We start from the raw sequence: 26261 nt of genomic DNA, 5'->3' as shown, positions 1-26261 counted from the left end.
GACTGGTAGGTTAGCTTGCTGCTGGTGTCCGCTCGATTGGGACTGAGTGAGATGGACTGGACACCCTGGAGCCCTCCCTCGGTCCCTCCTTGGCTGGCCAACCTCCCGCATCCCTCTCCGGCCCCAGTCGTGCATCGGTGGGGTCCCTCAGCCTGGTCTGTGCCCTCTCACAATCCGGGACCCCTTGGGGGGTGTCGGAGAACTGGTTTCAGCCCGATCCCACAGGCCAGACTGGGGGACCCCACTGGTGCACGAATTCGTGCACCAGGCCTCTAGTATGTATGTAAACATCCTGTGGTCTTTCTCTAACCTAGCTCACTGTTTCCCATACTTGAGTGCCCCAAACTATGTATTTTCACCAGGTCTGTGAATGAGCAAATTTAAGGAATTTTTGAAAAGTAAATTTGACTTTAGGATTTCCTCCATTTTACATAGGAGAAAGTGTGATTTAAGGAGATTTATAAAGAAAGACAAGAAAGGAGACTAGTTAATATCTAGTTTTTGGCCATCTATTTATTAAGTATTTAATTTGAGCTCCACCAGCATTGTAAGACTAGAAAAAGGGTATAAGAAAGCCCCTGTCTTTGAGGAGCTTGCACAATTGCATGAAAGACAGGATCCATTGGAAAAATAAAATTAAATTGAATAGAAAGGTGGATACAGATAAAAAGGTTTGCTTGCCAGGTTGAGAACTGAAAGTTTGAGTACTTTTGATTTTTTTAGTGGCAAATTTCAATTTATACCATACCACACCATTTTATAAAGCACTTTGAATCAGACTTTTATACTTGGATCACACTTTTTATACAGCACACTTGGATCATAGCATAGCATTTGTCCCAAATTTTTTCACAATAACTATTTCTTTTCTCTTGCTGCATCATGTATAGTTTTAAGTGACCTTAAATCCTTCTCCAAACAAGCAAAGTAGAAATAAGCACACAGGATATTTGTGATGTCAGGGAGAACCATATCACCTATGATGATATGACTGGTATTGAAAAGGGAATTAAGTTCTTTAATAAAATTCCTAAGGGGACATAGTTCAATTTGATGTAAAAATGATAGCACTATCTTATCCTATCCTATCCTATATAATAAAAGGCTAAATAGACTGATTAGCGGAACAACCAACCAACCAACCAACCAGTCGCTATGACGTGTGCTGACCACCAGGAGGCGCACGCGGAACATGGCGGGCGTTGGCAGCAGGCGGCAGAGCACTGAACATGGCAGGTGTTGGCTGTGGTGGGATGGTAGAGCAGGTGAGTGGGGGCGCCAGACCAAGGTGGGGTGCCGGTTCCTGTCATCAGGGAGAGCCTCTGGTGGTTACTGAAAATTCTTTGCTCCCGTGTGCCATGGTCATGCCCGGCACTCGCACTTGCTGCTGGCACCAGCCCCGCTCACACCCACTGCCAGCACCCAGTGCTGGCCCTGATTGCTTGGCGCCATCAGTGGGTGTGAGTGGCGGCTGCCAGCCCGATCACCCCTCAGGGTTTCTCAACCTCCCCCTGCTCCTGAGGGGCGATCGGGGCTGGCAGCTGCCTCTCGCACCTGCTGTCAGTGATGGCCCCTCTTGCACCCGCAGCTGGTACCAGAGCCGCTGCTCATACCTGCTGCTGGTGCCCAGCACTGGCCCCGATCGCTCAGCACTGTCAGAGGGTGCAAGCGGTGTCTGCAAGCCCCGAACACCCCTGAGGGCTTCTCCACCTCCCCCTGCTCCTGAGGGGCGATCAGGGTAGCAGCCACCGCTCGCACCTGCTGATGGTGCCGGTCCCACTTGCACCCTCTGCTGGTGCCAGCACCAAACACTCCACGCCATCAGGGGGTACGAGTGGGGCCAGTGCCGTCAGCACATGGGAGCGGTGGCAGTGGGAGCAGGGCTGTAAACAGACAGGGGACCCAGGCCATGGCAGGAGAGGCTGGGCGAGGGCGCGGAGGATTAGCCTAGACCCACCCCTGTGCCCACCGCAGCCTCTTAGCCCACAGTTCCCTTCAAGGTGCACGAAATCGTGCACTGGGCCTCTAGTAATATAATAATTCTCTAAAGACAAGCATTCTAGGTGAATGCACCACAATTAGAAATCAGTATGCAGTGTGGTATGCAATAAACACTGGACTGAAATTAGGAGAACTCAGTTCTCATTCAGCCCAGTCATTATCTAAACAGTTATGTAATTGTGGGAAGTAACCTGTAAAAAGATGGGGTTGAACAATTACCAAGGACCCTTATACTTGGTGATTCTATAATTGATTGTAATACTGTCCCATAGAACTTTCTGCAATGGTGAAAATGATTAATATCTTTGCTGTCCACTCTGATAGCAACCAGACACCTTGTTATAGAGCCTGTAGTGTGTGGTTAGTCTAGGTGAAGAAGTAAAAGTTTTAAATTTTATTTCACTTTTATCAATTGAGATGTAAATAGCCACATGTGCTCAGTAGCTATCCCAGTGAATAGTGCAGAAAGGTCTATAAAATTTATAACATGCAATTTATACCAAAAATGTAAGTTTGGAGGTGGGCAATTTTTAGAAAGCAAAATTAACATATACTCAGGGGGAAAGGCAGATTAAAAGGTAGTCACCTTAAATGAGAGGAAAAATTTAAACTCTTTCAGTGATGTGTCTTATTTTATATCTCTGCCTACTGTGCTCACTTGAAACACACCTTTCCCTTCATCTTTCTCTCATGCACAGCAAGCCTAAACACAGCTTCAAGTGCAGTGCAGACAGGATAGGGATGGATGGCCCAGGGCACTTTGGGCCAATATCAGTGACTCCTGGAAGGCTGGGGACTCTAAGGCCTTGTCTTTATCCACAGGCGGAACAACTCCCCCTACTCAAGGGGCCCATTCTTTAATCAGAAACAACCACAGCAAAGAAGAGTGAAACAAGTAGCTTATTGTATAGAGAATCTAAATAGATAAGAGTTCCATGGTACCCTGGGATGTGGGTGTGTATTCTTATCTTCTTTCTTAAAAAAAAAAAAAAAAAAATCAGAAATGACTACTATGCTGGGGTTAATTTCTTGTTTTCATTCTGCTGCAGAATAAAGATTTTTAAAAATCTACTTTAAAATAAGGCTTGCATGGGGAAGAAGAAAAAGAATATGCAAGGTATATAGGATTTTTTCCTCCTTTATCCCTAAATACTAGTCTTGAGTGTACTATAAAAGGCACTCTTATTTAAATGCAATAAATATAAACTTTTTTTAAATCCCCAAACTTGTCTTTAATAAAACAAGCAAATAAACCATGTTTTATAGGTTAAAAAAAATCTTTACTTTAAAAATCCCTCGAGAGTAAGAATGTTAAAATTTTTGTAATCGTTGCCCACAGTGACAAATATAATTTCTAGTACAGAGTAGGTGCTCAATATTTCTCAAATACTGTAAATAAATGAGCTTTGCCATTCAATTCAATAAATATTTATAAATAACTACTATGTATTTTATTGTTTAATTTTTAAAAAACCCTCAGAGAAGAATGATTTTCCCCTTAGCATACCCTGAAATGTACTTACCTGGAGAATCTCTGCTGAATGCAGTCAAAGCTGCCCTGAGGGTTGTCTTTACCCACATTTGACAAATAGAAGTTAAATGTATGCACTTCATTGATGGGATCATTTCTGGGAATTTTGACAAGCTAAAAGGAGAGAAAAAGAGAAAAACACCTCAAATTATAAATTTTCTATAAAATGATCTGATGGCTGACTATCTTTCAAGTAATGTTCACTTTATACCCGAGCCCTATTTGCATTTAAGTTACCCAATCATCTAAGAAATCTGGCAAGTATATCTATAACTCACCATATTCTTGTGTTCACTTTTTACCCTAAAGTGCCAGTAATAACTTCTACCCATCAATTAGTTTATGAGAGGAACCCTCTTCATTGCAAATAAGCAAATAATTATAGTTCACATGAAAGAGTTACTAGTGAATTGGCCAAAAAGTTCATCCTCTTTTGAGTTACACAGGATCTGTTTGGCTGATATGACCCCTTGCTGAATAGCTTCTGGATATTTAAATGCTCTCTAATCCCTAACTGGTTTGGCTCAGTGGATAGAGCATCGGCCTGCGGACTCAAGGGTCCCAGGTTCGATTCCGGTCAAGGGCATGTACCTTGGTTGCGAGCACATCCCCAATAGAGGGTGTGCAAGAGGCAGCTGATCGATGTTTCTCTCTCATCGATGTTTCTAACTCTCTATCCCTCTCCCTTCCACTCTGTAAAAAAATCAATAAAAAATATTAAAAAAAAAATAAATGCTCTCTAAGATAGCTGTGGCCTGTGTGGCTTAGTTGGTTGAGAGTCATCCCATGCATTTAAAGGTCGCTGGTCCGATTACTGGCCAGGCCACATGCCCAGGTTGCAGGTTCAGTCTCCACTGGGGATGCAATCAATGTTTCTCTCACATTGATGTTTCTCCCTCTCCTTTCCTCTCCTTCTAAAATCAGTTTTTAAAAACACATTTAAATGCTTTCTAAGATAAAGTCCATGTCCCAATCTTTTGCTCTCTTATTACATATACATATTTAATTTAAATCTTGCTACTTTGAGTAATATTTTTGAAGAATATCTAGCAGCATAAGGTGAATGCCATAATTACATTCATAGCAAAACGAACCCCTCATTCATCCTTATGCTCATAGAACAGGGTCAGCAGCCTACTGAGATGATTTTGCAAGGCACTCTGAGGCTGAGCCCCAGGCAACACTGTGAAACAGGGTATGTTTTCCATGCTCCTGCTCAAAGTCTGGTTTCTCTACTAGATGAGGGAAGGGATAGGACTGCTCTAGGGATAACTGAGCCCCTGCACCAGGATCATATTCCTGGCACATGATAGAAGCTTCATAAACATCTGTGAACAAATTAACTGGAACATTCTCACTGTCTTTAAACTGTTCCACCCTTTCCAGCTCCCGAAACCTTTCTTCCCTTGGGTCTGCAGGGGCCACCATGGGGACAATTACAAAAAGGATTTGTTGGCACAAATGTAAAATATGACATCCTGCCATCCAGCCCCCAAATACACATAGTCTTAGTAATTTAGTTCAAAACTGGGAGGGGAAAGTGTTGTATAATTCTCATTCTTCTCCCTGCATCTCTCCTTTCCATGATTGGAAGATTAAGACTCAGAGTTAACTGGCTGCCGGGTGTGTGTGCATGCACACACATACACATACACATACACATACACATACACATACACATACACATACACATACAAACACTCAAAAATGTGCTAGTAAGCATAAGTATGTATGACCTCTACATCAGTGGTTTTTAGAGCTGCAGCAATGCAGATGGTACAGACTGACCTAATCTCAGGCACTTGCTGGAAAAGATCTGAATAAGATGTCATCAAGTGATCTTTATATCTTCAAAATTTCAAAAGCTTAAATTACATGGTCTATAGATGTAGTGTATCTAATTTCCTGAAGATGGTACAAATTAGATTCAAATTTTATTTGTATCAATATCTAAATATACTCTTACAAATAAAATGGATATACAAAGGACTACTAATGTTTATAGCTGGTAAGTCTGCATAACAGTTTGGTCCCATGGGGAGTAAAATAGGAGACTGACTTAGTGGAAAGAGCAGGTTGTGCATGACAATTTGGGCAGGCAGGGGTGGGGTAGGATGGGGGGAATGGAGACTTCAGAACTAAACCAAGGGGACCTCAGAGGGAACTGTGGAACTGTTAAGGCCACAGCTAAGGTGGGATTTGAGAGCTTGTCTAATCAAGGGCAATAAATGAGACATTTCAGAGACTAGACATGAGGAAACTTGCGAATATTCATCACTCATCTCTCTGACATATAGGAGTCTATTCCACAGTGAAATAGGAGTCAGTCCTTTCTTCCAGAATGGTCACAAGGCATTTTCTTATCAACTGGCCTTTGAATTTACGGAATATGAAAGGGAGATGAAAATGAAATTACTGTTATTGGTAGGCCTAGGGTCAACTTCTAGGGACTGGGCTAGCCACCATGGGAAAAGAAATTCTGAAGTCTGATTTAGAAGCCATCTTGGAAGAGTATCCCTTCAGTGATAGGAACTTCACAATTAATTATAGTGTTTTAAGCTTTTTCTATAGGTAAGTGGGAATAACTTTATATTTAGATATTCTAAATATGGTCAGCTTGAAATTTTTAGCTAAATGCCTTAAGAATGAAATATTTTAAAAGTATCAAAGACTATGATTCCAAACAGCTTCTTATTCAAGATGAAGAATATAAAAATATACCACCATGTTCTAGGTAACTGGAAAAGTAGATTTTAAATTACATTCCAAAAATGAAAGATTGAAAATCAAAGATTTAGGACCACATTCCACAACCCTCCTCCCAAACTCCAGCCTGTCTTTGATAAAAAGCTCTGAAGAAAAAGTTTCAGGAAACTTTCAGACATTTATAATTAACATAAACACTGTATACTGAGATTTGTAAGTCAAGGCTTCTAATTATTCCGAGATTCAAGCTCAGGCATGTGGCAATGGAATACTGTCTGAAAGGTCATTTCAACATCAAGTCACAGATCTCCTATTTACATAAGGATGTAGGGCAGAAATGCAATGTGCACACTACTGCAAATTTCTCACATGGGTGTGCTAACTTCTGCTTAAAAGCCATTGGTACCTTTATTTGCAGGGGTTACTTACCCTTAAGTCAAATACTTTCTACTCAATATTAGATTGAGGTAACACACTAGATTAAAAATAAGACCATCAGGTTTTTCTTTAACATTTATTTAAAATAAATGCTTTAATCTTTTGTGGGTGTTACAAATGATTTAAACTTACAGAAGCTTTTCTTGGACAGTAATTCTGTGAGTTTTAATATCGAGCCTTTCCTGCTAAGGTGACTATAAACACACAATGAGATGCTTGTGACCTAGCAGTACCACAGCTTGATATGATAATGCTTGGTCTTTAAAGCAGACTCATCGTGCTGACAGGCCTTAGAAATCATCTAACTGAATTTCTTCATTTCATAGAAAAGGAACAGAGAGAGTTTCAGTGACTTGCTCAAGGGTTATGACTCTATTTAAAATTGCAACTCCTTACTCCTGACCTCCTAACCCTGCCCCCATATTTGTCTAGAGCACTTAGTACCTGCACTAAATCACAAAGTATGTTTATTCTCTTTTTCCCTTGACTATAATATAGTCCTTAGAAAGATGGAGACTTTTGCCTGGTTTGTTCCCTGTATATATCACCAGCATCTTGAACAATGTGTGGTACAAAGTAGTCATTCCATACATGTTTGTTGAATGAATGAAAATGCTGATTAATGCCTGAGCCAGTTCTAGAACAACTAATGTGTCTGCTCTCTTTCCACCAGTATTTCCAAAGCATGTTGAAAAGTTTCCTTATATAAAAAAAGGGTTCTATCTTCAAATAAATTTGGGAAATGCCTGGTTACACTAAACAACTTTCTTTGCTGTAAGTTCTTTCAAATTAGTCGTTTCCCAGTTTGTATGACCTCAGAACCCATCTCCTCTGATATTTCAGGAGGCCAGCTTGGCTCTTAGAATTATTTGACTACGATATCTATTATTTTGCTACATATACACTATATATCTTACTTTGGATATAGATAAAGATTGCTATAAACATTTAAACTTTAGAATTCCTTATTGTTCTCAAATCCTTTCCACACTTTTAATGATTGTGTCAGTTTAGCTAGAGGAGTGCATTTGCATGTACTGTTCAGGTGTCAGAGTTTAGGGGCAGCATAAAACATCTAGAATCAGAACAGAAAACAGAAACCTCAACCTGAAAGCCACAAGTCCTATTTTTCAAACTAGAGCTGTAGTTATGACTTAAGGCCTAACATTATGGGTTTAGGAAGGAAAACAAAAAGGCTTCTCAGATCAGCCCAGATGTGGAAACGAAAGGGGTGGGTTTGGGAGAGCAGAAAAGGCAGGGTATCTTTCACTGGCAATAGAAAACATTAAGTAGCATTACAGAAATCAATAAGAAATAAATATTCCCACTGACAGAGAATGGCAGGGGTAGATAGGGTCCCATACATGCTAGAAATACCTGAAATTTCCACATGATACTTTACTGAGACAACTAGTGCAAAATGCTAAATTTTCTAGCACAAAGAGAAAATACTGGCAGTTATAAAAAAATTCAGGCCATGTAGCAATGAATATGTATAATTCAGGAAAAAGTAAGCCCATTTATTTCCTTATATTCTTTGTCTTTAGCAAGATGTGTTTTAAAGAAAAAAGTGAAGTACAATATCTTTCCCTATTATCCTTCACATAACTTCTTTAGATCCAGTTATTAAAATTTCTTACAAAGTTCTTGATGAAAGGATAGAATAAGCTAATATTGAGCTTTCTTGGTTATGTTACTTCTATAGAGTATATGGCTTATTAGAAAAATCATTTTTTGAGAATTGTATTTTCACCCCTAATATATTCTTTCAAATTCATGGCCATTTTGGAGAAACCATTGATGGCAATATTTCAAAACTAATTTTAATTGGTTATGAATAAGCAATAACATTTATAGAAATAAAGTGCTAATTTTTAAAAGTCAAATACACCCAAGTTACTATATAATTAAAACTAAAAACAAAAAGCAAAAACACACACAAAAAACAACTCCCTTGAGTAATTTTTGGCTCTGTTAATATGAAATCAGCCTTATAAATGTATCTAATAAGATGACATTGATGGGTTTGTTCATTTAATTCATTTATTTCATAAATATTAACTGAGTGCCCACTATGTCAGGCACTATTCTAGTTTCTGAGATACATTAATAAATAAAACTGACAAAGATCCCTGCATTTAGGCACATATGTATAGAAATCCAGGAGTGAGATGATGGTGACTTGGACCAGGAAATGGGGAGAAGTAGATGGATTTGGGATACAATCTGCAAGATTCCTAGACATACTGAATGTGAGGAATGTAAGAAAGAGAGAAATCAAGGATAACACTAATGTGTTTTCCCTTAAAAGAATGGAGTTGTGTGTGTATATACAAATATATTTATGTGTCTATATATGTGTATATAGTATCTTGAATATGATAAGTATTAATATAACTAAATCAATCCATACTAGGTAAGTACATTAAAATACAAATGACCAATGCTGGTTTCACCAGCTAAAAAGAGGGCTTCAAAGTAAGTTCTGTTATGACTCATTTTGTAGTGTCATGGCTAAAAATTATTTAGAAAAGACCAGGTGGTTGGGTCTTTTGGTTGGTAGCTGGGTATTTCCAGGAAAAAAAAAAAAGAAGGTGGGTGTGTGTTTGACAGTTATTGGCAGAGGAAATATGCAAATAGCAAATACTAGAGATACTGTATCAAGGGAAAGGTATACGGATTATGAAGCATGAGAGAATAGAAAATCTGTATTTGAAAATTACTGTAAAACTGATATAAGCGCTAAAGTAGCTTTTAGAAGGAAAGTGAGAAAGCCACTGAAGTCTGTTCAAACTTCATGGCTATTAATCCACAAGTCTTTCTTTGATAGCAAAAACTAAAACCTCTCATTCAGTTCTGTAACTATCATAAAACTGCTTTTCATTTTCATTTTATTAATCAGTCCCTTCTAAAACTTAAGTATATTCCTTAGAATCAATGCTTATATATAGAAAGGAATTCCCATCTTATCCCTAAATCTGCCCACCCTCCCACATCATCCATCTCCCAGTTCATAAACTGCTGTTTACCTAGTGACTGAGGTTACTGGCATCCTGGGGAGTCAACTGGACTCTTCTCTGACACCACTGAACACTCCTCAACATCCAGATAACCATAGCCCTATTGCTTTTACTTCCTAAATGATCTCTCAAATGTATGTTCTCATCTCCTTCCTCTGCTTTGGGTCAATATCACCTCTTGCTTGGACAATGGTCTTTCAATCTCCACTTCTGCCTGTTCTTGGTCCCAATCCTCTAATCATTCAGCTGCCCAAACTAGTCTCATAAAATGCCCATGTCAGTCCCAAGAATAATTTATTTCTTCATGGTTCCCTACTACATATATACCATATAGTCTAAGCTCCTTAATAGAACATATGAGGTTCCTTCTCAATAGAAGGGCCTGACTCTCCGCTTATATTTAATGTCCCCACTTCTTGTCTTGGCTTGTGCTAACTTATCCTTTATTTAAGACTCATTTCATAAACCCTTCCCTCAGGGAGCAAGTCCCCTGTCAGGGTTCCCACAGCCCTCTGGGTCCATCTCTATGGTTGCCTTCACTAGACTGCATGCCAAGTATCTGTTTAGGTGTCATCCTCCCCACCAGACTTCGAGTTCTTTGGGGGCAAGGACCATAGTCTTACTTTCACATGTAATTGGGACACAGTAAATACCTAATAAAAATATATTGGATTCATGTGAAGAAACTTGGGTCTAGATTAAGTTCACTCAGAAGAAGCCATATGATAAGGACACTAAAAAAGTAGAGATGTAGCTGAAATAGATCACTTAAGATTCCGTGGAAAACCAGATCTTTCAGAGCAGGCAAAAATAAATAACAAAATGAAAGGAGAGGAAAAAAAATCCCACACAGTTGCCTGCTGTGTTGTACAAATATCAGGATGAGAATGTTTCTGACTTCTCTTGTGCTATATTTAGCCCTAAAACCTAGACCAAGTGGCTTTCTGGGTTTGTTGAACTTAAATTTGTAAGTTTTATTTTTTTTAAGTATATTTGTTAAACACTCACAAAATATTCTGGCCTCCCCAAATTCCATTCAAAAATAATGATCCAGCATCTTTAAGCCACTTTATATTTTAATTTAGGGAGACCACAGTAAGTAATTATCAATTTAGTAATTCTCCTGGTCAAGCAGGAAGCAGACTTTTGTTTTAAAAATGATTTATTTCTTCAAAACAAAACCCAAACCTGAATTCTACGAGGAAAAATATCTTAAGTGTGTTTGTCAATTTCCAAATTCATTGCAAATCTTCTCCTTTTCTTGCTCTCTTGGAGTCTTGAGGAAAGCTCTTTTTCTGTCATACCAGGAAGGAAATGCTACAGAAACATCGGAGGGAAGAAAATGGCCCATGGCAGTCAGAGACAGTTGTGTAAGTCTAGGGCAGTGGTCAGCAAACTGCGGCTCGCGAGCCACATGTGGCTCGCGAGCCGCGGTTTGCCGCTCTGTTGACCAATGAGTTTGCTGACCACTGGTCTAGGAGAGAGACTGATACTTGACAGTTGTGACCCTCAAGATTAAGTTGCTGAAAGTGACCAAGGCCCTAGATTTTGCAATACACATGGTTTCACCCCAACTCAATGTTACCACAAAAACTTTTAAATTTACTAACATAAGTAATATTTAAGTCTGAAGACTATTTCTATACAGACTTGGAAGTATACTTAACTCTTAATTCTCCATTTTTCAACAACAATAATAGCCAAACCTTTTTAAAAGCTATAGAATAACATTTTTAAAAAATCTTATGGGGATGCCCTAGCTGGTTTGGCTCAGTGGATAGAGTGTCAGCCTGCGGACTGATTTATTCCAGTCAAGGGCACATGCCGAGGTTGCCACCTGGATCCCCAGTAGGGGGCGTGCAGGAGGCAGCCAATCAATGATTCTCTCCCATCACTGATGTTTCTCTCTCTCTCCCTTCCTCTCTGAAATCAATAAAAATATATTAAAAAAACAAAATCTTATGGGAAACCAACCACGTATTACAAACAGAATCAGAGCTGATCTGGGTGAGGAAAGGAATAGTGAGTGACTGGAAATGCTAAGGCAGCCTCAATGATAACATCACAAAATCTCCAGGCTCGGGACCAAAGTCACAAAACCACGGCTCTACACTAAGGAAAAAGAAATAGCCATAAGATGTACCATAGCCAGGGGATATAACTGTATTAATTAAATTTTAGTCACATCTTAAATGACAAACATGACAGATTGTTTACAAAATATGAACTCTTCTGTGCCTTTTTTATGCTAATTAGTGCCAAATACTTGAAGGATTCCAAAGATAGGAAACGGTGTCCTACTGCCTTGTTCTCTTTGCTTTTAAAAATGTTTTCTTTATTATTGGGTCAGCTTGTATTTCCAGTTCAAAGGTGGGTTTCCCTCAATGTTATGAGAAGAAAAAAGTAAGAACTCTTTTACACACACATGAAAGGGGGAAGTGCAAATAGACTACAACCAGTGTGCTAGGTCATGAGCTCTGCAGCAAATTGTCCAGTTTCCAAGTCTGACTCCAGAGTCTCTTATCTGCATTACTTGTAACTTAACCTCTTTAATCCTGTTTCCTCATCAGTACAATGTGATTGTATTGATATTACTTTGTATGGTTGTTGTGAAATTTAAAAAGATGAACCTATCTCACCACCATTCTCTCTGATTGAATCAGAACTAATCATGTATAGTGATAAATGTTAAACTTATTGTGGTGATCACTTCCAATATATACAAATATCAAATCATTATGTTGTATACCTGAAACTAAGATAATGTTATATGTCAATTATAGCTTAGTAATAAAAGATGGGAGTGCAAGAAATATTCAAAGTGATGAATAGCAAGAACCTACAACCAAGATTACTCTACCCAGCAAAGCTATCATTCAGAATTGAAGGGCAGATAAAGAGCTTCACAGATAAGAAAAAGCTAAAGGAGTTCATCACCACCAAACCAGTATTATAGGAAATGCTGAAAGGTATTCTTTAAGAAGAGGAAGAAGAAGAAAAAGGTAAAGATAAAAATTATGAACAACAGCCAAAACCGGTTTGGCTCAGTGGATAGAGCGTCGGCCTGCGGACTGAAAGGTCCCGGGTTCGATTCTGGTCAAGGGCATGTAACTTGGTTGCGGGCACATCCGCAGTAGGAGGTGTGCAAGAGGCAGCTGATCGATGTTTCTCTCTCATCGATGTTTCTGACTATCTATCCTTCTTCCTTCCTCTCTGTAAAAAATCAATAAAATATATTTAAAAAAATTATGAACAACAAATACATATCTATCAACAAGTGAATCTAAAAATCAAGTGAATAAAAAAATCTAATGAACAGAATAAACTGGTGAATATAATAGAATCAGGGGCATAGAAAGGGAGTGGACTGACAATTCTCGGGGAGAAATTTTTTGCTCTGATGATGTAAAGACAGTATTAGGGCGCTCACTCTCTGATTTCAGCCTGTTTGATTCAAGCACACACATGCCTTCCTTAACATAATGATGCTTTTGATTTTTAAAGTAATTTTCAAATGGTAATAAGTGCCTTGTGGGTACTTAAAAGTTGACAACACTTACTCTGAATACTTGGTATTTACTAAAGTAAGGGGCTGGAAACCTTCAAGGTCATAACTTAAGGATTAGCTTAAACAGAAGCCAGAAGAAGTTATGTGGGCAAACAAACCAAAAGACTAGCAATGTTTCTAATTGTTCTAAACTCAGAGAGAAAAGATACAAGAATGAGTAAGTCACAACAGATGTTTATGCAAGGCTGAAAAATCGCAGGTGCCTGCTGCTACTCTAGAAGGGTAGTAAACACTGCTTCCCATGAGCCCTATCCAGAAAAAGAAAACGCTGCTTTTAGAGCCCCAGAGACTAGCTACAGTACAACAAAGAAACAAAGAAAATAGAATTAAGGATTCTCATGGGAAACACAACTTTGTGACTACAGCATTCAATATTCACAAATGCAAACAATATTTTAAGGGTTGTGTTTCTTTGCTTGTGTCAAAGCCTACAGTATATTTTATAAATCTCTTTCAAAACATCTATCCTGGAAATATGTTCCTTAGGGAAGGTTCATTTCATAAAATGTAATTCTAGTCAGTTTTCACGTGCCAATATCCTTCAAGACTATAAAAGAAGTAAAACTATTTCTGATTTTACATGTATAAAGCTATTGATACACACAGTTCTAACCCAGACAAAAATTGCAGTTCTGACCCAAACAGAAAAAGCTAAAGGAGTTCATCACCACCAAACCAATACTACAAGAAATGTTACAGGGACTTCTTTAGTAAAAAGGGAAATAAAGGAACATAAATATAAATAATAAAATGACAATAACTACATATTTAACAATAAGCACTTTAAATGTAAAAGGATTAAATGCCCAATAAAAAATATATAGAATAGCTGAATGGATAAGAAAACAAGATCCACATTTATCCTATATAATAAAGAGCTAATATGCAAATGGTCGTCATACCCTCACACCATGATGCCCTCGCGCCATCACAGTCCATCACCAGGAGGCTGCATGCATGTGGAGACCTGGTGACAGGTCCCGGTGCCTCCAGCTCCGTGGGGTGAGGCCGGGGGTCCCCTTAGGCCACGCCTCCCGCCCCGGCACCAGGGCAGGGGGACCTAATGCCGTGCCTCCCCGCCCCAGCGCCAGGACGTGAGGCTGTGTTCCCTGCCTAGTAAGGCTTGATGGGGTGGGGCCAGCCAGGTCTTGGTGTCGCTCAATGGGGGTGGAGCCAGCTGGACACTTCTATTATAGAGAAAGGGCAAATAGAAATATTAAAATATTTCCTCTAATTAATTCTCCTCTAAAGTGCATAAATTCTGTGCACCAGGCCACTAGTATAATAAAAACCTAATATGCAAATAGACCGACTGGTAGAACGACCTGTGGAACATCCGGTTGCTATGATGTGCACTGACCATCAGGGGGTAGATGCTCAATGCAGGAGCTGCCCCCAGCCTGCAGGTCCCAGGCCAGCCAAGGCGGGTGCCAGTGGGGGGCTCCCTGATCGCCCCGCTGGTTGCCCCAAAGAGGGAGGCAACCGGCAGCGGTGAAGGGCGGAACCGGCGAACAGGCAGTGCCAGGCTGGCCAAGGCGTGTGCCAGTGGTAGCTCCCTGATCGCCCCACCGATTGCCCCACAGATCGGACCTGATCATTGGCCAGGCCTAGGGACTCTACCCGGGCCTCTAGTATTGTCTGTAAGAGACACAAATCAGATCAAATAACACACACCGACTAAAATTAAAGGAATGGGAAAAAAAAAAGCTGAGTAACAATACTTATACCAGACAAAACTAGACTTTAAAACAAAAACTATAAGAAAAAAAAAAGACATTTCATAATGATAAGAGGATATAACTCTTGTAAACATTTATGCACCCAACCAAGGAGCAACTATAAAGCAAATATTGTTGGACACACAGTATTAGGGTTACAGTTAGAAAACTGAAAAGGAAATAAACAAACAAACCAGCAGTTCTGATTTCTAAGAGAATTGGTCCTTCTAATGTAAATAAAAGGGCCTGTCAAGTCTCTTAGATCAACTGCTTTATGACTGTAATAAATACAGAACTAAAAATATTCATTTTTAAGAATAGTATGCTTAAGCTGTTGGTAAACCCATCAAAGCTATGTCTTCAAATAGAGAAAGAAGTATGTTGGCAAAGGACAATGGTTTACATTTAGACAGCTAATGTAATTACTGTATTTGGATAATTCATATAGTAAAGCATTTGCTTGATTATCTTTTAGTATCTTTTTAAAAAAATATTTTATTGATTATTTACAGAGAGGAAGGGGGAGAGATAGAGAGTTAGAAACATCGATGAGAGAGAAACATTGATCAGCTGCCTCCCGCACACCCCCTATTGGGGATGTGCCCGCAAACAAGGTACATGCCCTTGACCGGAATCGAACCTGGGACCCTTGAGTCCACAGGCCAATGCTCTATCCACTGAGCCAAACTGGTTACGGCTGCTTGATTATCTTTTAGATAATTATTTAATTCTGTTAGAAGGCAGATTCATACACACCAATGTTCCTCTAGAAGAGGGGTCCTCAAACTTTTTAAACAGGGGGCCAGTTCACTGTCCCTCAGACCGTTGGAGGGCCGGACTATAGTTAAAAAAAAAAAACTATGAACAAATTCCTATGTGCACTGCAGGCCCGGGACGAGTCGGCTGCTAAGCAGGGCAGGGAGCAGCACCCGGCGGGCCAGATAAATGTCCTCGGCGGGCCACATGTGGCCCGCGGGCCATAGTTTGAGGACCCCTGCTCTAGAACAATGTAACTATATGAGGTAGCAAAACATTTTATCCACTTGCCAGTAACTCACTTCATTGCCCATAAAAAAGATGGGTTCATGAGAAGTTTGTGATGTTCTGTTAAGAAAGAAAGACAGCCCTGGCCAGGTAGCTCATTTGGTTAGTGTGTTAATCCTGATACTCCAGAGTTATGGGTTTGATCCCTGGTCAGGGCATATACAAGAATCAACCAATGAATGCATAAATAAGTGGAACAATAGATCGATATTTCTCTTCTCTCTCTCTCTCTAAAATCAAGCAAATAAAAAATTAAAGGAAAAGAGGGGCGGGGAGAAACCTAAACTGCTGCCTCGCACAACAATTTCAAAACTACAACTAAAAGACAGAACGGACATCATCCAGAACCACAGGAAAGCTGGCTGAGTGGAAATTCTAAAACTAGAAAGAAAGAGAAAAGCACATTGAGACTCAGAGGAGCTGCAAAAGGCTGAGGTAGGGAGACGCGAGCATGGAGAGGACTGGCATCTGAGTGCGTGGCTGGCTTTCTCAAGCAGGAGGGAGACGGAAGGCCCTGACTGCGCTGAACTCCAGTACCGGATGAGACTCTGGGAACGAGACTCATTCGGGGGGGATCTGGACTGTCTGGCAGCGGGCGAAACTCGAGGGCAGCCTTCTCTCAGAGGTGCTTGCAGCGATTACCGAGGGACAATGGGACCCAGGGCCTCATAGGGCAGGGTTGACGGGAAGCCAAGGCTGTCTGCTCTGCCTCATCCAAGCTGAGCACAGAGGCTTTTGCAATTTTGCGAGTCTTGTCTCATAGGGTGTCTCCAGCACAGAGGTTCTCCCAGTGTAGACATAGCTGATCCTCCAGCCAATTGGCCTGGAGGTCAATTCCTCCCAGTGATACCAACAACAATCAAGGCTTAACTACAACAAGGCTGTGCACACAGTCCACATAGCTGATCCTCACAGCCAATTGGCCTGGAGGTCAATTCCTCCCAGTGATACCAACAACAATCAAGGCTTAACTACAAGGCTGTGCACCAAGAGTGTCCACCTCAGGTAACTGGGGAGGCTGAGCCACTGGGCCCTATAGGAAACCTAGCACACAAAGCCACTCTATCAACTCAGGGAAGCAGCAAAAAATGCGGAGACAAAGAAACAGATCACAAATGAAAGAAATGGAGGAAAGAAAAAGACTGGATGTAGAGTTCAAAACCACGGTTATAAGGTTTTTCAAGAATTTCCTAGAAAAGGCCGATAAATTTAGTGAGACCCTTGAGGATATGAAAAAGGACCAACTATAAATTAAACATACACTAACTGAAATAAAAAATATTATACAGAGACCTAACAGCAGACTAGAGGACTGCAAGAATCAAGTCAAAGATTTGAAATACAAAGAAGCAAAAAACACTCAACCGGAAAAGCAAAAAGAAAAAAGAATCCAAAAATTAGAAGATAGTGTAAGGAGCCTTTGGCCAACTTCAAGCGTACCAACATCCGAATTATGGGGGTGCCAGAAGAAGAGAGAGAGCAAGATACTGAAAACCTATTTGAAGAAATAGTGACCGAAAACTTCCCCCACCTGGTGAAAGAAATAGACTTACAAGTCCAGGAAGCGCAGAGAACCCCAAACAAAAGGAACCCAAAGAGGACCACACCAAGACACATCATAATTAAAATGCCAAGAGCAAAAGACAAAGAGAGAATATTAAAAGCAGCAAGAGAAAAACAGTTAGTTACCTACAAGGGAGGACCCATACGATTGTCAGCTGATTTCTCAACAGAAACTATGCAGGCCAGATGGGAGTGGCAAGAAATATTCAAAGTGATGAATAGCAAGAACCTACTACCAAAATTACTCTCCCCAACAAAGCTAAAATTCAGAATTGAAGGGCAGATAAAGAGCTTCACAGATAAGAAAAAGCTAAAGGAGTTCATCAACACCAAACCAGTATTATAGGAAATGCTGAAAGGTATTCTTTAAGAAGGGGAAGAAGAAGAAAAAGGTAAAGATAAAAATTATGAACAACAAATACATATCTATCAACAAGCGAATCTAAAAATCAAGTGAATAAAAAATCTGATGAACAGAATAAACTGGTGAATATAATAGAATCAGGGGCATAGAAAGGGAGTGGACAATTCTTGGGGGGAAAGGGGTGTCGAGGGTGTGGGAAGAGACTGGACAAAAATCGTACACCTATGGATGAGGACAGTGGTGGTGGGGGGGGTAAGGGCAGAGGTGGGGTGGGAACCGGGTTGAGGGGAGCTATGGGGGGGAAAAAGGGGAACAATTGTAATAATCTGAACAATCAAGATTTATGAAATTAAAAAAAATTAAAGGAAAAGAAAAACAGGTATTTAAAGGTAAGGGTGGAAATTCAAAAGCATTAAATTATTAGGACCATAAACAATGTAAAGAGAAATAGAATGACAATATAGCAAAACATGTAAAAAGTTAGAGAAATAGAATAACTATTTAAAAAACTTAGAGAGATAAAGTATTTCAAAGAAAGTCCATGAATTAATAAAAACTTCTCCCCACTATAATGGGAGAAACAAAGAAAGAAATTAAAAACTCAAAACCACTCCTAACAATATCATATGGAGACGACACATTTGATGATACTTCATGTTACCCATGCCAGATAGTTTTAAATAAATCATACTATTAGTTTTTAAACATTATCAAATAATTACTTTTGAAATTTAAAAAACATGTATTCAATATTGGCCAGGGGAAACACTTCCTGACAGGCACTTAAAACAGCGGTGAAAATAGCAGCAGCAGCTTTCTGGGGTTGAGGTGGAGGTGGCAGTGGGGTGGGCAACTGGGAGACAGTTATAAATAACTTTAAAAGCATTCATACCTTCTGACCTAGTAATGCGACATCTAGGAATCTAGCCTGAAGATACAATTAGAAATGGAAGTAAAGATTTTGTTTGTTCATCATACCCTTACTGTTATATAGAAACTATTAAGTAATAGGTAATGGCTAAAGAAATACTAGTGCAGCTATAAAATAAAATGTTAGGTAGCTATTTAAAAGTAACTTTTACTATTTAATGTCAGGAAAATTCTGATGACATATGTTAAATGAAAAAATCAGGATATAAAAAAGCAGTAAGTACACTGTGAATGCAGTTTTTTAAAAGGTATGTATGAATGTGGGGAAAAAAAACTAGAAGAAATCCAACACTAAATGTTTTTCATTGTTAGAGACATTTATTACTCATCTTTATCCTTGTATGTACTTTTATAATTCTCAAATGTGCATTCATTTGTTTTTCTATCAGAAAAACAATAAATTCTGCTTTAAAAAATACTTAGAATTTAAGTTTTCACTATGACATTTGCTCTTCATGACTTAATCACCTTAAATGTTTTTGAAAAAATTACTTTTACAGACTCAGAAATTGTGAAATACTAGAAGACTATCCAAAATTAATCCTGACTCATAATTCTTATTCAAGTTCTCTGAAGAAGGGACAGAACACTATCTTCCTTAAAAAACAAAAAGGAAAAACAAACAACAAACATCCCTAGTAGGAGGTTTTTCTTTAGTCAAATACAAAACTCTCAAACATCTGTGGAAATATGTCAGCAACATCTTTATTGTTTAGTGGAAATGGAACACTTTCAAGTACCTTCCCTCCTCCTTAATCTGTAAAGATTGACTTTAATGAATTACTAAAACAATTAGATTAAGAGAAAACTAAAAGGAATTCAGATTAGTCATTAGAAAGAATTTCTTAGTATTAATAGACTATCTTATCTAATAAAGAGGGAATATGCTAATTAACCATCACTCCATCACAAAGATGGTTGCACCCACAGCTGAGGCCAAGTTCCCATAAGGAGCCTTAACAATCAGCAGGGACCTGAGGCTACTCCCTCCCCCGCCCCCATGGGGCTTGACAGGGGACCTCAAGGTGTGCTTCCCATTCTGGTGCTGGGCTGGGGGACCTCAGGCTGCTTCCCCCACCAGGTGGGGCTTGACAGGGGACTTCAGGCCACACCCCCCACCCGGCAGGGCTTGACAGGGGACCTCAAGGTTCACTTCCCGTCCTGGTGCTGGGCTAGGGGACCTCAGGCTGCTTCCCCCGCCCCAGTGCCAGACTGGGGGACCTCAGGCCGTGCCCCCACCTGGTGGGGCTTGACAGGGACTTCAGGCTGTGCCCCCCACCCCGGCACCAGGCCAGGGGACCTCAGGCCACCCCCCCCCCGCCCCAGCACCAAGCCAGGGGACCTGAGGCTGCGCCCCCCTGCCTGGCGGGGCTTGACAGGGGACCTCAAGGTGCACCCCCAGTGCTGGGTCGGGGGAACTCAGGCTGCGCCCCCCGCCCAGGGGGGACCTGAGGCTGCACCCCCCAGCCGATGGGGCTTGACAGGGGATCTGAGGCTGTTCCCCCCTCCGATGCTGGGCTGGGGGACCTGAGGCTGCGCCCCGCCCCCCCCCCCCCCCGCCTGGCGGGGCTTGACGGGGGATCTCAGGCCATATCTCACACCTGGCGGGGCTTGACCGGGGACCTCAAGGCATGCCTCCCCACCCCGATCTGGGCTGGGGGACCTCAGGCCACGCCCCCCCCTCCTGGCGCCAGGCCAGGGGACCAGAGGCTACATTCCCTGCCCGGCGGGGCTTGACCAGGGTGGGACTTGCCAGGTCTGGATCTATCCCAATGGGGGGGGCGGGCGGGCCAGGTCTGGGTCTCATGCGATTTTGAGGCACATGTGGGTGGGCGGGGACTTGACTCTGGGTCCCGTGGTGTGCTCCAGATTCTGACAGAGGAAGGTTTTCATATACATTTTACTGATTTTCTTTCATCTCTGACACTTCTGTTATAGAGAAAAGGCAAATAGCAATATTAAATTATTTCCTCTAATTAATCCCCTTTTAATGTGCACGAATTTCATGCACCAGGCCACTAGTTAATATATAAATCAATGTGGCTATGCCTTATATTCTCACTCTAAAATAAGATATCCCCTGTATAACTGAGTGATTATTAAACCCTCTAAGTATCTTAAAAGACTGTCCTTTTACTATGGCTGCTTTAAGTATCAATTCAACTAATATTGTGGGCCCAAACTTAATTCTCAATCAGCTCTCCACTGCATTCTGAGTTTTATTACCCAAAGGTCCTTAAAAACCTTATCTTTTAAAATTCAGACTGACTACTACTTTTCATTCCTACAATCTGACCTTTCTAGATCTGACCCATCCCAGGGGACTTCACAATACTCTTGCTCCAAATGTCAACTGTTAACTCAGAAAGGAAAGTAGCCTTTTGTTCCAAGCCACTGATAATACCAGCACTCCTGCCTGTACTTTCCTTTCCTTCTACTTGGGAGAAAGATCAAGATGGGGAGAACATTTTCTTTCTCCACTGATAGATGACAAAACAACTCTATCAAGTAGTTGAATAGCAAAATATTTAGCTGGTGTCTAGCTATAGATAACTTCTCAAGACCTACCTTTTCCATTTTCCTTGTCAACCTGTTTTTTAAACCTTGAATATTCATTAAGCCTTTTTTCTGGACTCTTGCCATATTTAAACTTGACATCTCAAAAATTTCTTTTATGTAATTAGAACAATTAGGAAATATATAGATATATAGTAAATATAGATATATGTATTATAAATCACCATCTATGACATTTTGTATACAGCATTTGGTATACAGGTCTTACAGCTCCTTGGTTAAATTTATTTCCTAGACATTTTATTATTTTTGATACAACTGTAAATGGAATTGTTTTTTAATTTTTCTATTAGTGTATAGAAACACAACAGACTTTTGTATATTGACTTTGTATCCTGCAACTTTACTGAATTCATTTATTACTTCTAACAGTTTTGTTTTTTTAATGGAATCTTTAGAGTTTTCTGTATATATCATGTCATCTTCAAATAGTGACAGTTTTAATTCTTTCTTTCCAATTTAGATGTCTTTTATTTCTTTTTCTTGCCAATTGTTCTGGCTAGGACTTCCAAAACTATGTTGAATAAAAGTGGTGAGAATGGGTCTCCTTATCTTGTTCCTGATTTTGGAGAAAAGGCTTTCAGCTTTTCACTGTGAGTGTGATGTCAACTGTGGATTGGCCTATACATAGCCTTTATTATGTTGAGGAACATTCCCTCTGTGTCTTGTTGAGAGTTGTTGTTTTTTGAAATCACAAATAGATGTTGAATTTTGTCAAATGCCTTTTCTGCATCTACTGAAATGATCATATGATTTTTATCCTTCATTTTGTTAATCTGTTATATCACACTGACTAATTGGGAGATGTTAAAAATCATCTTGCATCCCTGGAATAAATTTTACTTGACTATGATATTTGATCCTTCTACTGTATTGTTGAATTCAGTTTGCTAATATTTTGTTGAAGACTTTTGCATCTTTATTCATCAGGGACATGGGCCTATAATTTTATTTTCTTGTGGCATACTTGTCAAGTTTTAGTATCAGGGTAATGTTGGCCTCAAAATGAGTTTGTATTTTTGGGTAGAGTATGAGAAAGACTGGTATTAATTCTTCATTGGATGTTTGGTAGAATTCACCAGTGAAGCCATCTGGCTATGTACTTTTGTTTGTCAGGAGGTTTTTGATTATTGATTCAATCTTGGTAGGTTGTATATTTCTAGGAATTTATTCCTTTCTTCTAGCTTATCCAATTTGTTAATATACAGTTGTTCACAGTAGTCTCTTATGATATTTTGTATTTTTGTGATATTGAATGTAACATGTATTTCATTTCTGATTTGAGTCTTCTCTCTTTTTTTCCAGGTGAGTCTGGCTAATGGTTTGTCTTGTTTATCATTTCAAATACAAGCTCTTAGTTTCATTGATCTTTTCTATTGTATTTTTAGTCTCTATTGCATTTATTTCTGCTCTAAGCTTTGTTATTTTCTTACACTAATTTTGGGATTTTGTTTGTTTGTTTAGTTCCTTCAGGTATAAGATTAGGTTGCTTATGAGAAACATTTTTTTTGTTTGTTTCTTGAGGTAGGCATTTATTGCTATTAACTTCCCTCTTAGAACCACTGTCTCACATAAATTTTGTTATGTTGTATTTACATTTTCATTAGTCTCCAGGTATTTTTTTTTCTTTTGATTCCTTCTTTGGCCAATTAGTTGTTCAGTAGCATGCTGTTTAACCTCCACATATTAGTGAATTTTCTTTTTTTTTTTTCCATGAATTAATTTCTAGTTTCATACCATTGGGGTTGGAAAAGACGCTTTGCATGATTTCAATCTTCTTAAATTTATTAGGACTTGTTTGTGGCCTAACATGTGATCTATTTTGGAAAATGTTCCATGTACACTTGAAAAGAATGTGTATTCTGTTGCTTTAAGATGGAATGTTCTGTAAATATCTGTTAAGTAAACTTGGTCTAATGCAGTGGTCGGCAAACTGTGGCTCGCGAGCCACATGTGGCTTATGAGCCGCGGTTTGCCGCTCTGCTAACTAATGAGTTTGCCGACCACTGGTCTAATGTGTTCTTTAAGGCTGCTGTTTCTTAATTGAATTCCATATGGATGATCTATCCATTGATGTAAATGGGTTATTAAAGACCCCTTACTATTATTATATTGCTGTCTATTGCTCCCTTATCTATTTTAATATTTAGGTGTTCCTATACTGGGTAAATATTTACAAACTAGAGGCCCGGTGAACGAATTTGTGCACCGGGGGGGGGGTGTCTCTTGGCCTGGCCTGCGGGATCAGGCCAAAACTGACTCTCTGACATCACCCGAAGGGTCCCAGAATGCGAGAGAGTGCAGGCCACGCCAAGGGACCCCATTGGTGCATGATTGGGGCCAGGGAGGGACACAGGAGGTTGAGCAGCCGGAGAGGGACCACGGGAAGGCTCCAGGAATCTTCATATTGGATTCGTCCCTTTGTCATTACATAATGCTCTTCTTTGTCTCTTAATTATAGTCTTTGTTTTAAAGTCTGTTTTCTCTAAGTATAGCTATTCCAGCTTTCTTTTGGTTCCATTTGCATGGAATATCTTTTTCTATCCATTTACTTTCAGTCTCTGTATGTTCTTATATATGACCTGAGTTTCCTGTAGGCAGCATACATACTGGTCTTGTTTTTTAATTCATTCAGCCACTCTATGTCTTTGATTGAAGAAGACATTAAGGAAAAGGAAATTAAGGAAATAAATTGAAGAAGACACAAATGAAAAAAAAGATATTCCATGCTCAAGGACTGGAAGAATTAATATTGTCAAATGCACATACTACTGAAAGCAATACAGATTCAAAGTATCTCTATCAAAATTCCAATGGCATTTTCCACAGAAATTAAGCAAATACTAAAATTTGTATGGAACATTAAAAAACAACAACAAATAGAGGGAGAAACCAAGATAGCGACATAGGTAAACACCTGAACTGCTGCCTCGCACAACAATTTCAAAACTACAACTAAAAGACAAAATGGACTCATCCAGAACCACAGGAAGCCTGGCTGAGTGGAAATTCTACAACTAGAAGGAAAAAGAAAAGCACACTGAGACTCACAGGAGCTACGAAAGGCAGAGGTACGGAGGCGCGCGTGCGGAGAGGGCTGGCAACTGAGTACGCGGCTGGCTTTCTCAATTGGGAGGGAGGAAAAAGCTCCCGACTGCTCTGAACTCCAGTTCCGGGCAAGACTCTGGGGACCCAGACTCATACGGGGAGAAACTGGACTGTCTGACAGCGGGCAAAACTCGAGGGCGGCTTTCTCTCAGAGGTGCTTACAGCGATTGCCGCGGGACACTGAGACCCAGGGGCCTCATAGGGCAGGGCTGATGGGAAGCCACTGATGTTTGCTCTGCCCTGAGATTCCCCCCACCACGAAGCTATTGCAGTTTGCTCCGCCCTGAGACTCCATCCCATCCAAGCTGAGCCCAGAGGCTTTTGCATATGAATGGCCTAGTCCTTTGAATTCTAAACTTACCTAACAAACTGCAGCTGAGTCAGTGAGACGCAGAACATCCAAAAGAAGGCCCAAGGCCCCACAGCAGCTTGCATTGCTTCACAACTGGGCCTCATCTGGGCACCTCCAAAACCCAAACAAAGAAGAGGAATCTACAGATCTCTCCATAGCTCCTGCTGGGTGGCCTCGGGCAGAGGCTAAATTAGCACCTCCTTGGAGATCCAAGAGCCAGTGTACCCAGGGGTCAGAGTGGAACCACCCAGATTACAACTCCTCAGATCCATAAGGGACACACTCAGGAGGCAGACTCAATGAGCACCAAATCCCCACTGAAGCAAGTCTTGTCTCATAAGGGTGTCTCCAGCACAGAGGTTTTCCCATCATAGACACAGCTTATCCTCACAGCCAACTGGCCTGGAGGTCAATTCCTCCTAGTGATACCAACAATAATCAAGGCTAACTACAACAAGACTGTGCACACAGCCCACAAAGGGGTACACCAAGAGTGTCCACCTCAGGTAACTGGGGAGGCTGAGCCACTGGGCCTTATAGGACACCTAGCACACAAAGCCACTCTATCAACTCAGGGAAGCAACCAAAATGCGGAGACAAAGAAACAGATCACAAATGAAAGAAATGGAGGAAAGCCAATAACTAAATATAGAGTTCAAAACCACAGTTATAAGGTCTTTCAAGAATTTTCTAGAAAAGGCTGATAAATTTAGAGAGACCCTCGAGGATATGAAAAAGGACCAACTATAAATTAAGCATACACTGACTGAAATAAAAAATAATATACAGAGATCTAACAGCAGACTAGAGGACTGCAAGAATCAAGTCAAAGATTTGAAATACAAAGAAGCAAAAAACACTCAACCGGAAAAGCAAAAAAAAAAAAAAAAGAATCCAAAAATATGAAGATAGTGTAAGGAGCCTTTGGCCAACTTCAAGTGTATCAACATCCGAATTATGGGAGTGCCAGAAGAAGAGAGAGAGCAAGATACTGAAAACCTATTTGAAGAAATAGTGATCGAAAACTTCCCCCACCTGGTGAAAGAAATAGACTTACAAGTCCAGGAAGCGCAGAGAACCCCAAACAAAAGGAATCCAAAGAGGACCACACCAAGACACATCATAATTAAAATGCCAAGAGCAAAAGACAAAGAGAGAATCTTAAAAGCAGCAAGAGAAAAACAGTTAGTTACCTACAAGGGAGTACCCATACAACTGTCAGCTGATTTCTCAATAGAAACTATACAGGCTAGACGGGAGTGGCAAGAAATATTCAAAGTGATGAATAGCAAGAACCTACAACCAAGATTACTTTACCCAGCAAAGCTATCATTCATAATT

At 40.2% G+C, this 26261-nt stretch overlaps 1 protein-coding gene across 1 annotated transcript in view; it reads right to left on the bottom strand.

The window, feature by feature from the left end:
• ELL2 (elongation factor for RNA polymerase II 2) overlaps positions 1 to 26261 on the bottom strand; it is a 93328-nt gene that overhangs the window by 29337 nt on the left and 37730 nt on the right. The window contains exon 3 of the mRNA XM_080682706.1: positions 3525 to 3646. Within this exon, the coding sequence (XP_080538832.1) occupies positions 3525 to 3646 (122 nt within the window). The remainder of the gene's footprint in view (positions 1 to 3524; positions 3647 to 26261) is intronic.

The sequence above is a fragment of the Plecotus auritus genome, assembly GCF_963455305.1.
Source record: "Plecotus auritus genome assembly, chromosome: 7".
In the NCBI taxonomy this organism is placed as follows: Eukaryota; Metazoa; Chordata; class Mammalia; order Chiroptera; family Vespertilionidae; genus Plecotus; species Plecotus auritus.
The sequence above is the reverse complement of the archived record's forward strand: the minus strand, read 5'-3'. Positions and strand labels throughout refer to the sequence as shown.